The sequence below is a fragment of the Leuciscus leuciscus genome (genome assembly GCF_965113295.1).
Source record: "Leuciscus leuciscus genome assembly, chromosome: 25".
NCBI lineage: Eukaryota > Metazoa > Chordata > Actinopteri > Cypriniformes > Leuciscidae > Leuciscus > Leuciscus leuciscus.
The window spans coordinates 26894997-26912131 of NC_138724.1; the positions used below are offsets into that span (position 1 = coordinate 26894997).

General features: G+C 38.1%; 1 protein-coding gene across 3 annotated transcripts in view; it reads left to right on the forward strand.

Moving 5' to 3' along the window:
• The window catches only part of syt7a (synaptotagmin VIIa), a 135676-nt gene that overhangs the window by 49818 nt on the left and 68723 nt on the right, over positions 1-17135 (forward strand). For all 3 annotated transcript variants that reach the window (XM_082159113.1, XM_082159112.1, XM_082159114.1), the window contains exon 2: positions 12164-12267. In XM_082159113.1, coding sequence (XP_082015239.1) covers positions 12164-12267 — 104 coding nt within the window. The remainder of the gene's footprint in view (positions 1-12163; positions 12268-17135) is intronic.

Sequence of the window (17135 nt, forward strand, 5' to 3'; positions counted from 1 at the left end):
ACAAGCAAATTGGACCAATTTTTGGAGGATTTAAAAGCTGAAATGTAGTTCTTCTGCTCAAACTTGTGTATTATTTTAACAGTGAAGTGTAAGGTTTATGGCATAAGTTGTAAAATTGGATATAATTTAGCACATAAAAAGTGTAAATAATTTTTTTTACCACTAAAATCACATTAACACATATGGTATATGGCAAACAAATTATAATTTTTTCTGTCTAAGATAAATTTCAGATATATGTTGTAAACAGAATGGCTTAAGGAAATACCTTTTTCATATTGAAAATATATTTTGTAGTATTTACTGTTGATAAAAAAAAATTACAAAAAAATACATGAATGCAAAGCCATTTTTTTTTACATATATTTTTATTTTTAAAATATATTTTGGACAATATAAATATAATATATTTACAGTAGTTAAAAATTGCCAGAAATATATAAATACATGGGCAATCTTAAAATACATTTAGGGAAAATGTTATTTTTAAAAATATAAATACTGTATTTTGGAGAATATATAAATAATATATTTACAGCAGATTAAAAATGGCCAAAAAAATAAATATATTGAAATATAAGTAACTTAAAATATTTTAAAATATATATTACTAATACTATGTTTGGTATATTTTGAAATATATTTAAAATATAAATCTGAAAAATACACGCACACACACACACACACACACACACACACACACACACACACACACACACACACACACACACACACACACACACACACATATATGGAATTTATGTATTTTGGCTATACTATTTAAACAGTGAGAAATAATTTACATTGCAAGTGTCTCACTGTAAGTTTTTGCTCTTCTTTTTTTGTGTGGTTATTATCAACATTATGCCACAAATGCTTTTGATTGACTATTAAACCTGGAATATTCCTGTAAGATTTTCCATATAGGCTATAAAAAAAATAAAAAAAGACATATAAAGTATGCATTATAATATGTGCATAATAACGGTATGACACCTGCTGACGCTATTATTTCAGTGACGCTAATTCAGTTACATGACATAAAACGTGACGGTACGCAGCGACACACACACACACATGACCATCGTGTCAGAGCTCAAAGCGTCCTGGACCGCTGTCAGATTTCCTCAACGAGATCCGCTCACCTCTCACACTCACACAGGAGTGTGTCCAGTGACAAACTGCCTTCATGAAGCTGGAACATGTCAGTACGGTTCAGTGTCGCTCGCTGCCTACCCACAATCCCCTGTCGCCGTTCACATACTCTACAGGGACGTCCAGGTCGATTAAGATTCACTAACAAAATTAAACAATCATTTTTTGATTAGAGCTGCACGATTATTAGTGTGGACAAGGCCGAAACTCCAGCTTACATGTTTGCCGGTGTTTTCAGATCATCAGTGCTTTGGTTGCCAGGTTGGGAATATTTAGTAAAACACAGGGTAGAAAAATGTATCCAATTAGGGGATTTAAACTCTTGACATTTGGCAACCAAATGAAAATGAAACGTTCAACGGATAAATAACCTGTGGGAAAATATCTCAGACGATTAGGCTTAATTAATCAAGAGAAGCAGAAAGCGTGATCATGATTAAAATAGGACTTATCAAGCAGCCCTAATTTTGTTGAATGAAAATGAACTGAACTTCCTCCCCTAGTCAAGACGTTCTGAAACTAAGCTGCGATGTAGACTCATTTACACATCAACAACAGCTATTTTTCACTCGTCTGGTCATGGTGAGGTAATAAGGAGGAAGTATAGAATAGATAATAGTATTCCTAAAGAGCATAAAAGCAGAATGAAGTTGTTATCAGGAGCTTTAATGCAGTGCGCTGTGAGCTCGTACTGCCAGTAAATCATTAAGAGTCAGTCGGAGGAACTAATAGATGTTTGTGTGTGTGTGTGACTCTAATGCACTTGAGCTCTAATCATCTTCTCATACCTCTGATAAGACTAATACACTCAGGATCTCACGCAGAGACACACACACACACACACACACACACACACACACACACACACACACACACACACACACACACACACACACACACACACACACACACACACACACACACACACACACACACAGAGAGAGAGAGAGAGAGAGAGAGTTTCTCATGTTTCATTCAGTGTGTAATGTTAATTTCTCCTAAAATTTCCTGCACTTGAGACATGAATATAGATGCAAAGAGTCAATATAAAGAGCTGTAAAGTTAATGTGGACAGCAGCTCAGATCATTTGATTTGAGGAGATTTTGGTGAGAATTGTTTGAGTTCATATTGAGATTTCTGACTTTTTATCTTGGCAATTCTGAGCACAGTTTGAGACGCATGTGAGATAAACATTAGCAGGAGACTCTATTTGTTTCATTTCACTGGGTGAGTCTCATGCAAACTGGTCCAGTCACATTTTATGCCAAAATCAAAAGAAAAATTATAAGAAATAAATTTTTGCATAAAGAAAATGAAGCCATTGTAGGACCATTCATGCTTCACCATTGTTAGATTATTCATGATCATGAAATACATTTTCTTCCCAAAATTCTCATAATTTTTTACTTAATTATTCCCAGTGATTCATTTTTGAGCTTTTTTGAATTTCTCATTATCTTCTTTTGTGATTTTTTTTAGTTTAAATTTCTTTATTGTTTTTTCTGCTGGGAACATCAGGTCAATGTATAATAACAATGATTTTATAAAATAATCGTTCCACACTGTTAATACCCCAATAAAACCCTCCCTCAAGTAAACAACCTACAGCCTCCAATTAAAAAAAAAAAAAAAAAAAAAAAAAAATACAATATTGATATCTTGAAGCATTTTCAAAATAAAATAAATAAATCATCAGAGGATGCTCAGCTTAAGTGTCTTGAGAATTAGCTAGTAAATAGTCTAAAAAGGGGTGCCACAGTTTATCAAAGGTCCTTAAAGATCCAGTCTGTGACAGTCTGATTTTTTCCAATTTAATGCAAGTGAACACTTCTTTCAGCCATGAATCAAAAGAAGGGGGTGAGGCATGTTTCCACTTCAGAAGTATGAGACGTCTTGCTAGTAAAGTTGTAAAGGCTAGAGCCTTTTGAACCGTTACAGAAAGGTTAACTTCAACGGCCATCCCAAAGATGGCCAGAAGAGGATTTATGTCAAGATCTATGGCGAAGGCTTCTCTCAGAATTTTGAATATTTTAGTCCAGTAATCATATAATTTAGGGCATCCCCATAACATATGAATGAGATCTGCTGGTGATTGCTTGCACCTATTACATGCATCGCTGACAGAGGGGTATATTTTAGCAAGTTTAGCATTTGTATAGTAAACCCTATGTAGAATCTTACACTGTATCAGGCCATGTCTTGCACTAATAGATGATGTGTGTATGAGAGCAAGAACGCGCTCCCAAGAGGCTGGATTATTATTGTGAATCAAATTATAAATTACAGAAATACAGTGTTTTGAATGTGGTTCAAGCTTTAAGAAGTCATCCAAGGGCGATTCAGGGGGGCGATTCGGAAAGTGAGGGAATAGTTTTTGCACAAAATGCCTGACTTGAAAGAAACGAAATAAGTGGGAATTAGGTAAGTCAAATCTTTTGGAAAGGTTATTAAAGGACGAGAAAACTCCACACTCATAGAGATCATCAATGGTCCTTATGCCTTTATCAAACCATATTTGAAGAGGGTGCAAAACTGTGGTTTTTAATTATCGGAGAGAGTGTAGAAGACCTATGCAACCCAGTCTGCTTTCTAAATTGAGTCCATATCTTAACTGAGTGAGATACTACTAAATTTGAACTAATGTTGGTAGGCAATGGTAGTTGAGAACATATAACTGAGTGCAGAGAGAGGCGTGCTGAGGACTGTTCTAGGTAGGCCCAGCAAGGGGGTTCAGAATTCAGATTGTTCCTCCAGTATACAATTTTCTGGATATTGCAGGCCCAATAATAGTGCAAAAAGTTTGGGAGTGCAAGACCTCCCTTGTTTTTAGGGAGCTCTAAAACTGATTTCTTTTGTGATTTTTTTTAAACCAGCAAAACCTTTTTAAATAATTTACCTAAAAATGACTTAAATTATATTTAATTATTACATTAAATTATATATATTTTTTTTTTTACTTCTACTACTACTACTACTATTGTTATTAATAATAATATAGTTAATAATTATAATATTACATATAATTATATTAATAATAATTAATAACATATAACAATACATATTTATAAAATAATTATAATAATAATAGTATTACATATTTTTATGTATTTTTAAATTATTTATTAAACTATTTAAATTATATGTAATTATTATTAAATTATAATTATTTCATTATTATTATTACTACTACTATTACAGTTTTTTACAGTTGCTAGGACACATTTCTCAATGCTTAGGTCACTTTTTCAAAACTCTTCACACAAACTAACCAACTTTGAGCTCGGCACAGCAGTTAATTTCACATTCAAAATGCACTAAAACTACTAAATCACTTCATGCATGTCTCAAATCAACACATTCTTCCATTACACTAGCAAAGGTTGACAGCCAACAAACACACTTTGTCACCCACAAAAGAATGACCTAAAAAACACTCACAACGGGTAGCATTATACAATGTTTTCTTCTGTAAAACAAGGACACCTCTCTACTGTTAAGATTTCACTGCAATATTATGTTACTGGAATGAGTCAGACATGATACAGTATGCTTCAATATATTTTATATCTTTTTTTGTTGTTGCACTGAGTGATTCCAAAATACAAGAATTTGTATACACACCATCCACCGATACAGATACAATAGGAATGCTAATCTACTGCATTTGGCCACAGGTTCTCATCCACGTCACATCTTATGTCATCTAGGGCAATACACCTAGGAAATAATCTTCTGGCATGCATGATCCATCCCAGGCAATCTTCTGCTGATATGTCCTGGCATCCAGCATTCATTGCGACATTTGATCATGTGGATGGTGGTCATAAACCTTCCACCTCCATGAGGAAAAGAAGTCCTCTATGGGGTTGAGGAATGGAGAGTAAGGTGGGAGGAAAAGTGACACCATTCTGGGATGGGCCGCAAACCACTCGGTGACTGCACGGGAGTGGTGAAATGCCACATTGTCCCATACAATTTCTTCTCTCTGCATCCCTTTCCTCACCTAGCACAACCCTTCCATAGAGATCCATAGAGACCATCTAGTCCTCTCCCTGGTCCAACTAGTCCTCTCCCTCGACCATCTAGTCCTCTCCCTTGTCTAACTAGTCCTCTCCCTGGTCCAACTAGTCCTCTCCCTCGACCATCTAGTCCTCTCTCTCGTCTAACTAGTCCTTTTCCTCGACCATCTAGTCCTCTCCCTCGTCTAACTAGTCCTCTCCCTGGTCCAACTAGTCCTCTCCCTCGACCATCTAGTCCTCTCCCTCGTCTAACTAGTCCTCTCCCTGGTCCAACTAGTCCTCTCCCTCGACCATCTAGTCCTCTCCCTTGTCTAACTAGTCCTCTCCCTGGTCCAACTAGTCCTCTCCCTCGACCATCTAGTCCTCTCCCTTGTCTAACTAGTCCTCTCCCTGGTCCAACTAGTCCTCTCCCTCGACCATCTAGTCCTCTCCCTCATCTAACTAGTCCTCTCCCTCGTCTAACTAGTCCTCTCCCTGGTCCAACTAGTCCTCTCCCTCGACCATCTAGTCCTCTCCCTCATCTAACTAGTCCTCTCCCTCGTCTAACTAGTCCTCTCCCTGGTCCAACTAGTCCTCTCCCTCGACCATCTAGTCCTCTCCCTTGTCTAACTAGTCCTCTCCCTGGTCCAAGTAGTCCTCTCCCTCTCCCATCTAGTCCTCTCCCTCGTCTAACTTGTCCTCTCCCTCATCCATCTAGTCCTCTCCTTCGTCTAACTAGTCCTCTCCCTGGTCCAACTAGTCCTCTCCCTCGACCATCTAGCCCTCTCCCTCATCTAACTAGTCCTCTCCCTGGTCCAACTAGTCCTCTCCCTGGTCCAACTAGTCCTCTCCCTGGTCTAACTAGTCCTCTCCCTGGTCCAACTAGTCCTCTCCCTCGACAATCTAGCCCTCTCCCTCATCTAACTAGTCCTCTCCCTGGTCCAACTAGTCCTCTCCCTCGACCATCTAGTCCTCTCACTCGTCTAACTAGTCCTCTCCCTGGTCCAACTAGTCCTCTCCCTCGTCTAACTAGTCCTCTCCCTCGACCATCTAGTCCTCTCCCTCGACTATCTAGTCCTCTCCCTCGACCAACTAGTCCTCTCCCTGGTCTAACTAGTCCTCTCCCTGGTCCAGACAGTTTCTTTCTTTTCCTGCTCCTCTGTGTTGTTCTGTGTTGCTTTGAACAAAACTAATCCAAAGAGTGCCTTTCTATTGTGCATGTCCATGTAATGGAAAGTCTTCAACGCCTGGCTATGTCTCTGATTGAGATTGGAATCAGTCATTTAAAAATGCTTATCAGCTGTTTGAATATTAAAAAATATATATTTGTCTCAATACCTTTGAGCTGATACTATTGCAGAAGTAGAGACTTTATACTGTATCTATGGTTTGGAACATCAGGTCTTCATTTCTGGCATGCTGCGTTTAAGCATTTGTTAAAAAGACTGTAAAGATCCATGATTTTGGTATTGGGTATGCTTATATGTAAACAAAATGTAGGCATTCTAGAAACGTGTTAATTGACTGCATTTTGTGTGAAATAACATTTGTCATAACAATTGTGTTAATGGTATGGTCACAACCGACAGATGTTGTGCTAATTGTGTTTAGAGTTTTGAAAATGTGACTACAGATTGGACAAAAGGATGTTAGCAATAGTGGTTTGTGTAACAGCAGTCCATCAGTGGATATTGCTGCGCACATTGTGATGTTGGACATCCACTGTGGCTCTCTTCCCAATCACATTCCTTCCTCGTCGCCGTGTTTTGGCTAGGTTGAAACCTGCCTCATCCACAAAGATGAAAATGTGGGCTGTTTGCCTGCCTTCAATCTCCATGACTCTCTAAAATAAATCCACAAGGCAACGTAAGAGTTAGGCTATTAAATTACCTAAACATTTGTTTGGTTTTGTTCAAAAACAGTTCTGTATTTTAATGTGATCTTACCTGGACATATTGGTTCCGGAGTTGCTTGACATGTTCAGAGTTCCTCTCAAAAGGCACAGTGTAAAACTGCTTCATCCTGACCTGATGTTCTTTCAGGACTCTAAAACTAGTTTTTATGCTTACACTGTGAATATTTGCAAAAGTAACGTTGTCTGCCAAGACTCTGTCTCGAATCTCAGTGAGTTTTATGCCATTGTTTCTGATGACCATATCAACAATGGCAGTTTCCTGCACATCAGTGAACATCCTACCTCTCCCACCTGTGTGAAGAGTTTGATTGACAGACGATCTGACCTATCCATCTGCCGAATCCACCATTTTTGTCCGACAAAGCAGTCTTAGTAGATTGACGTTGAAAAACTAAGTGTACTGACGACTTTCCACAGTTAAAACAACATTTCTTCTAATGTTCATTCATGTTTATTTGATGCTATAAATGAACTAAAAGGAAGAGATGATCGGTTTCATAAGCAGCTTTAACTGAGGCTCTACAGCGATCTGTCAGACACATTAAAGAGCCACAAAACGGTATTTACTGTTTCAATTTCTTTAAAAAAATGACCAAATTTGAAAGTTGAGACTTGTTTCATATCAAAAGTGACCTGGCCTGTCCTGTCTGTCAGTGTGTTGTCAGTGTCCTCTGCTCCGCGATGTGTGTTTCACTGCGTGAGAACATGGTGGGGCGTGAGAGAGGCGTGGCTTGTCGGACATAGCAACAGTAACTAAAGGGGGCGGGTCTTTGCGAACGGTCAATTACACACAAGTGCGTTTGGAGGCTTTGCTTCATTTACTTCTGTAATGTGCAGCTCAGTCAGATGCCCTTGCAGAATACAAGTTGCCTGTTGGTTTTCCGGAAAACTGCCACTGTTGAGCGTTGCAGATTTGGCTGCGCTCTCGGACCAGCCTCTCTCATTGAGAGACCATGATTTATTACATGATCAATTACAGTAGCTCTGATCTCATCTGAGACTACAGCTCTTGATCTTCCTCTTATTCTTCTTCCACCACGCATACGTATTCCTCGCCCCCTCCATGTTTACATCACAATACAAAACTATTCTGAAGTTGTGTCCTTTTGTAATGAAATTGAAAGAGTAACTCAAATTCAAAATATCTTTAATATCTGAAGTATTCTTCTGAATTTGAGGTGAAATATGACCTGGGTATATTTGTGAGATTCGTCCTATTGTTGAATAAGAAACAATTGTGATATTAAAAAGATCTTGTTTGACGTGTTTATTTCCCGTGGCCTTTCCTATTACGCTTTTCCACTGTGAAGTTTGCCATTTCTTCGAATAAGCTGTGAGATTTGGGTTATTTCTGCTCTTCAGAGGGTGGAGAGCGAGTTATTGTCTGTTTTATACGGTCCGTCTGTGATTGGTGCAGATTCACTGTCTGTGAGGTTTCTGTAATATATTACAGCTAGACTTTTTCCTCAATATTTCACAGATCATATTTGCATAAAGCGGACAGGCGGTGACCCTCTGAGAGCAGCGCTATCTTCAGACGGAAAACAATAACCAAACTTCTCCTTATCGCCCCCCGTCTGTCTCGTTCTGCTAACTGCACACTATTTAGATGAACAAATAAGTGTGTGTGTCCTTCACCGGGGACCGTTTCTCTGGTTTAGATTTCATCACCCATATTCCTCTCCTGACCGGAGGCGCAGGCGTTCCTTCATCCTCCCGTTCCTCTCTTCGGCTCCCGGGGGTCAGCAGCGATTACACTGACACACACTCTGATAAAAGACACAGATAATACTGTGTGTGTGTGTGTGTGTGTGTGTGTGCGTGTTTGTGTTTCTGTATGTGTATGTGTATGTGTGTGTGTGTGTGTGTGTGTGTGTGTGTGTGTGTGTGTGTATGTGTATGTGTGTGTATGTGTGTGTGTGTGTGTGTGAGCACGCGCATAAGAGAGGGATCTTATGGTATCTTTTATTTCAATTTTTTCAATTAATCTTATTTATTTATTATAATTTTTGTATATGTAATCTTTAATCTTTAGTTTGAATGAATTATTTCAGTTTTATTGCTTTATATATACAGTATATATATAGTTAACCTATAATCTTTTATCTTTTAAATGTATTTATTTCAATCATGACCAGAAATTAATAATTTTTTTGTATTAAATATAATTCTTTTTAATATTAGCAATAATTAATATCATATTTAATTATATATAAATATGTGTTGTGTTAATGAAAATAAATAAATTATATATATATATATATATATATATATATATATATATATATATATATATATAGTCAATGTCAACAACAATATTAATATTATATAATAATTATAAAACAATGTGTAAATAATATTAATAATATAGTGTAATTTAATTTAATTAATAAAATAATAATATACAATACAATTTTATGTGTATATATTTGTGTCTATAATAATATTAAATAATACATTTTAGAATATATATAATTATGTAAAAATATGTAGTAAAATAATAATAACAGTACATATTATGTAATCATCTTGTATGACTTAGTAAAGAAATGTAAAATAACTGTAGTTGTCGCTTCTGATTAATTTGCCACACTTGAACTGGAACATGAAGTCATGTGCATTGCATTGTGGGATGCATTTTATTGTGCAACCATATTCCATGCATGCAGAAAATTCACATACTGTGCACCGTATACTGTACATAGTATGTCAGGACGCCATACCAAACACTCGCCTTTACTCTATGTGTTATTTGGACAGATTTCCTGATGGTGTGTCGTGTGGATCTGTTTCAGAAACTGATTTCACTGCAGTTCATAAAGTCATCTGAGGTGTTTGTAGAATAAGTCAGCTGGCGTTTCATAATCGTGTTTTGTACTATTCGAATGTGTGAGAGTGTGTCTGTAAGAAAGAGATAGAGAAGACACAATCCTTTCTGATTATAACTGCACTGAGGGAACAACAACGAGAGAGAGAGATAAAGCGACATACAAAAGTATGTGGGCACCTCAAGATGTCTGAATGTAGATACAAAAACGTTTGTTTTAAAGAAAGATAGCCTAAGACAAAAACATTTGATAGGAACATGTTTGTATGGTTTAAAACAACAGATGTACAGTGTTGATGTTGTGATTGTTTGTGGTTAGTGGAACATTTTCATAGTTAATGTTGTGAACTACAACTGTGGGTCCTCTGCTAGGACACGTGTGTGTGTGTGTGTGTGTGTGTGTGTGTGTGTGTGTGTGTGTGTGTGTGTGTGTGTGTGTGTGTGTGTACATATACGCTAAAAATCACCAGTTTTATTTTCCAGAATCTTTTCTATTATTAAGACGTGGAACAGAAGCTCTTTCTGATGGTTTGGTTCTGCTTTCATTTCACAAGGTTGTGCTGGAATAGCAGATCAGAGAGCCTGTGTACTATATGGACGCACACACACACACACACTGCATGAGTGCATCACACTTTGTCCCTTCAGTTCACAGGGGAGATCAATCTTAAACGTTTATCACTCTTTACTCTCTTTACCCCTCGACTATCCATCCATCCCTCCATCTCCTCCCTACACCTCCATCAGCAGATGTATCCATTCATCATATTTTGTCAGGTTCATTCCTGTCTCTCTCTCTCTCTCTCTCTGTCTTGTTCTGTCTGTCTCTCTGTGTGTCTCACATCTGCAGCTCTCAGAACTGATCTAGTGAGTGCATGTTATACCCGAAACTCTACGCTATGATTTCCTTCATTGGTTCGCGCGCTAGCTTGTATTGCAAGCCCATCTGAAATTGCCTATCCTACCTTTAAACCAACACTAAAGATAATTTTTTACCTTAAAATAATGTTTCCAAAATGGTTTCAGTGGTTCATCAAGTCGTAACAGGGTGAACGGCACTTCTGGATTCACTTTGCAGCCCTATATCTGCTATAACCACACTATACAAGTTTGCCAGACCGGGTCGCGTTTCTGTAGTTCGAATGAGACATAAGAAAACTACAAATTTGACTTGCTTTACGGCAAGCGTTACAATAGTCATTATTTAGTTTTTCTTCGTTTCTGATGTCGCAATACATCATACTTTCATAAAATCATGCAACATACTCTACCTTGTCTGTGGACATCGTTCATTCCAAACAAATAGCGTGCGTGCGTGCGTGCGTGCGATGGTAGGCTAAATTATTTATGGCAGCGGTAATAGACAATTCCGCTTCCAACCTGTAGGGGGACCGAAGAGGAAAAGTGCTTTAGTGTTGCTTTAATGAAGGGCTCTTGACTATTTTAAGCCAATGCTGGCTCTATGCAGATATTGTAGGAGTGATTTAATTTGACAGCAGTGACAAACAATGTGAAGCTTATGGTAAACAGCATTGTTACCTGCTGTCAGCAGTGAACGCGGCTCCGCTCGATATGATGGCTGTGAGGAGGGATGTAGAGGTAATGCAGTTTCTGGGCACACACTTAATTGAGAATTTATGCCATGAGCCAAATTTAAATAATAACTCAAATATAAAATTAGAGAGACCAAAAGGGCAGGTGCTTGAGCAGCACGCGTCACGGATTGAAATCTGCGTCACACTCGCATATAGTATGTTTTTGGACTCAACTCATCTCACACTTTATATCTGAAGAAAACTTTAGTGGCATATCTCTCCCTCTTTTCAACTCACATTTATTTGTATAGCGCTTTTCACAATACACATCATTTCAAAGCAGCTTTACAGAAAATCCACATTACAATTTAGAGTGATCTGTTATCAGAGGTGACTGTCTGAGTTATGTATTTCAGAAATGCACATATACAAAATCACAGTTAGCGAAAAATATATTAATTTAAACAATGTAATAATTTAATGCAGAAACAATGAGCTCATCGAAGTAATGATTACTTGTTTGTTAATAAATGATTATGACATCTTTCCCTCTCCAAATGTCTTTTTTCTCCCCTTTCTGATTTCGCTCTACAGTCACATTTGCTCCCATCGTGAAAGCTATTGATCCTTCTTTAGGACTTCAGAGACTTCATAAACTCTGGTCAGTGTAAATGTCAGACTGTTCCTCGTCCTCTCAGATATTAACTGTGTGTGTGTGTGTGTGTTTTACAGGCTCCTTCTCTTTGAGCGTGCTGCTGGTGTCGTTGGCGGTGACCGTGTGTGGTGTTTGGCTGGTTGCTCTCTGCGGCGTGTGTAAATGGTGTCAACGCAAGCTGGTGAGTTACACACTACACTTTAAGACGATCCTGTACATGCATTTTGTTTGTACAACTGGGCGGCACTTTAGTAATGCATTGACCAAACATTTGGATGTACATTTGTGTAGCTTGAATGTTTCTGGACTTTCTATTACAGGACATATTTAATATTTTACTGCTCTGTTATAGCCTGGGAGAATTAAAGAGGACCTATTATGCTTTTTTACATTTTCAATTTCTTTAGTGCGTGATTGTTGCTGTATGAGCATGAAAAAGTCCAAAGTTATTCTCTATATCAGTGTCACTGTTTCTGAACCGGGAATGAACACGTCACAATATTCCTCATTTAAATAATTAATATGCAGAATAAAGGGGCGGGGCTTGGTTGAGTTAGTAGGGTGTTGAAACTGGAGGTTATGGAAAGGGGACAGACACTTCCCAAACACTGACCAATCACAACACACAGCTCCAGCCGACCAATCAGACCACAGTGTGCTTTTCAGAAGGAGGGGCTTCATAGAGACAGGAACTAAACAGAGCGTTACTGACAGACTGGGAAGATAGGAGCTGCAACAATGGAGAATATGGGAAAAATAATGAACATTCAAGCATGAAAACCTATTCTAGTCGAGCCCAAAAAACAACATCAAGACTTTGTAAAAGGGCATAATGGAGGTCTCACTTAGTATCAACTTTCTCTCAGATTTTTCTCCTCAAAAGCAAATAAAAGTGAGTTAATAGAAGACCAACAGTAATAGTATTGAGCTATAAAATGAATGTGGATAGAAGCTCAGATAATTTGGTCTTTGATGAGAAATATTTTAGTTCATTTTGAGATATCTTTTGATTGCAAGATTGTATCTTGGCAAATCTAGAGTTTGAGACATTGTTAAGCTCTCTTGTGAGATGTGAGATTAATGTGTTTCCTCTGAAACATCTGAGAAGCAAGAGACTCGATTGCTTTCCGTTAGGTCTCAATGCTGTCTAGGAGAAATGATAAAATTCATGAAATAATGAGGAGGTGGTCTCCGTACCGATTAATCGATGTAAAGGCTAATTGATTAGGATGGTCACGCGGCTCATTAGACAGATGGAGTGGATCCGCGCCGCACGGCTCTTAACTGACCCGTTTATTTGGCTCGTATTCGTGAGTCAAAGCTAATTGATTCCCGATATGTGGCATACAGTACATGTACGATGGTGTGTGAACCCCAGAGAGTGACACAGCCTTATAAAGAATGCATGTGCTTTGTGTTTGCACGCATGTGTTGTGATCTGGCAACCACCAGGAACACACTAGCATTCTGCCAGCGAGTTTCGTGCAGGCAAGCACCACTCACCTTTTCTAAATGTATTTCCGTTTATTGTATTTTGATGGGTTGGTCATGGTCACATTTGTTAGTGTTTAATATCACACATATTGTAAGCAGCCAAAAGGGTTTTCTCCAGGCTGAAAACAACGACTTATAATTTCATCCTCACGGCCACTGTTCAGACTTTTAAATGGCAGCGCTGATTGGAACAACCTTGACTGACCTGAATGGTGTTTCAAAGTAAAAGAATAATTTCCATTTTATTCCACCAGAAGCGAAATACTTAGTTGAACATGCCGGGAGATCTCACACGGACACAGAATCGTAAATATCCTCAAACACAACTGTATGTAATGTTTGACCTCATTCCTCCCAGAAGACTGACCACAGGCCATCACAGCTGGTGTCACGAGGTCATTGAGCTCATATATGCCCTCTGAACCTGTGCGTGCGCATGTGGGTTTTGGTTAGTGAGTATGTGCACATGCATACTAACAAGTATATATTGCTGTTTACCAGCATATGGTGTGTTTTGCACGCTGGGACCAGCTTGGGATGCTGGTTGCTGGTGGACCAGCATATGTTGTCTTTTGGGTGCTTGTATGATCCCAGCAAAACTCATGCATGTGTTACATATCACGCTTCTTAGTGTGTGTTCGTAGTTAAAGACCAAGACAATTTTCCAAATTAATTTTAATAAATTATTTCATAGAGAAAAATGCGTGTTGCTGGTTACATGTTTACACTGTAAAATCCAAACACTGCTCAGTTTTCATATGGTCCCAATCTATAGATTAAAGAGTAAAAGTAACACTGAATCAATGTTGCGGTTATTGAGCATTAGTGATGAACACCTGCGCTTAACAAGCAGAATCACTGAAGATAAGAGGAACAACAAGAGCAGAAAAAAAGAAAAGAGATGAGCAAAAACACAACAACTACAACTTACTTACAGCCACAGCCTTAGATGAAATCAGCTGCGAATACAATCAATATCTCACCAGAGGATGATTAAACAACTCCAAAAACAGCATTACCATAGTCAGTTTTAAGTCACCATTATGGTGATTAGTGTTTAGTTGGGCACTTGATCAGTGACTGACAGCTGGAATTTGACATAACTTTCAGCTTTGAACTTTCATTATTAAGTTGTTATTAACTGTCCCATTGAAAGCTGTTCTCATAACCCCTGTTATTAAACAAACTGCTTATGATTATGCTTTTATTAGACCAGCATTATACCAGCATAAACCAGCCTGGATGAGTGTGGCAAAGTCTGAGTGTGTGTGTGTGTGTGTGTGTGTGTGTGTGTGTGTGTGTGTGTGTGTGTGTGTGTGTGTGTGTGTGTGTGTGTGTGTGTGTGTGTGTGTGTGTGTGTGTGTAAGTGTGTGTGTGTGTGTGTGTGTGTGTGTGTGTGTGTGTGTGTGTGTGTGTGTGTGTGCTTGAGGGAGAGAATTTCCATGTGTGTTTACTTTGCTATACTTTGGAGACCTTCTTTCGGGGATACCCTCAAAGGAAAAAAAATAGTCATAACTGATGTAAATGGTGTTTATTTATTTGCTTATATGCTTAGTCTGTCGTTATGAAGTCTACAGCAGAGCTTATGCCCAGAGAAACAAGCGCACAGGTTTCTTTAGAATTTTGTGTTTTAAAGGTACCGTATGTAGGATTGTGGCCAAAACTGGTACTGCAATCACTTTAAAAATACTGTAGAGCCGTGTATCACCTCCCCCTCCCCCCTGACTCGAGGTTGCCAGATAAGCTGCAGGATTCAGCAGAAACGTATGCTGCTTTCAATGAGCTTCCAATGGCAAGTGACGACGAGACGTACACAGTACGTTTTTTTCTGTTAATTGTGTTTATGCTTCATGAGAGATATTTTGATGAGTCATTATTTATTTAAAAAATGTACTAATTGTCATTAGTTAAATATAATCGTAAAGATTTATGCTTGTATGTGACAGTATAATCATAAAGATGTATGCTCGTATGTGACAGACAGAACGGTAGCTGTTAGTCTAATCTTTTGTTACGTTATGTATCTGTCATTAATGTAAGTACAAGCCTATGTCACTATGTGTAACCAATACAATAATATGTGTAACGAAAAGAAAAAAAAAAAAGAAAAAAGTTTATGTCATAAGTAGGCTAAAAAATAACCAAAACATTTTCCACAGCAATTATAACGCGGGACAAAGTCAATATCACCAATGGCTGTCACAGGGTTGTTTTCAGTCCCATCAGAATATATTGTTAGAGTAACTACATTACATTAGCAATGGTCATATAGGTCAACTTGCAGCATGTGTAACTTAGAAGAACGAATGACGAATAATTTTTTTCTGAGGTAAAGTTAGGCTGCTGTCTCAATTAAGTTACGTTTCAAATTGCCATAAGTTAATGGGTGTGCTAATGTTGTTTTCCTCAGCGTCTCAGCATAAGTACAGAGAAACGGGCTCCTATAATGCATTGCTAATGTTAGCATACGTCCATGTGAGCTGTTACGTTACTTTGCACGAGCATGCATAACTTTGTTCGACTGTCATGAATAACGTTATATGAAATGTCCATTGACATCAAGTACAAGTTATCCAAGCATAGATGAATCTTACCTGTCCAGGAGAAAATTAGCAACGTTGGCGTCTGTTTTAAAATTCTTCTCCGTTTTCAGCCGTCTCCATCTGTCAAAAGCATCTCCAATACAAATTCTGGTTTTATTTCGGACTTTGTCACGAAGAATTTCTGAATTGTAACGAGGTCTTTTGGATTTATTAACGTTAGACATTTTTATCCGACTAGAGTTAGGGTAGGTTAGAGCAAAGCTGGCAACCCGGATCCCGAAACACTACTGACTTCGTGATTGGTAGATGGTGGAGGGAGGCGCTTCAGGCCAAAACACAAAATGACAACATCAACATCAGTTGAGGGCTGCAAGTCCACTTTTTAAATGACAATATCCTAGCCATACTACTGTTGTCAGTGATATAAGTATTTGAAATGAACATGATTTCTTAATGTCTAGTGACATATTAGGGCAATTTTATGATTAATTGAAATATATTTCTTACATACGGTACCTTTAACTTGTATATTTTGATGGCATTTGATGGTTTGAACTATGAACTCTGTATATTTTGATGGCATCGATGTCGAAGAGTAATTAGCTGGTGAAGTGGATTTACTTATTAATGAAAAGTTATCATGAGCATTGTAAGTAGACCTGGAAGATTTTAAAACGAGCAGTTCATTCATAAGTTTGTATGATCTTACCTTCATGCTGTGATACAAACTGGAAGACAGAACAAAACGAGTGCAGCGCTGGAAAGAGGCGGGGCTAGAGAATCCCTATAATATGTTGTCTCCCTGCTGTAAAAAACATCCTAAAGGTGGTCTTAGCTTGTTAAAGGTGGTCTCCCTATTTGGTCATGCTTGTGTTCAGTTGGTCTAGCTTTGAAAATCTCTCTAAAACCAATGAGCAGACCAGATTTAATTGCTGTTTAAGGCCAGCAAACCATCTCAGACTGATTTTTTTATATATATATTATGATGATTGCTAAGTAAATGTGTGTGTTT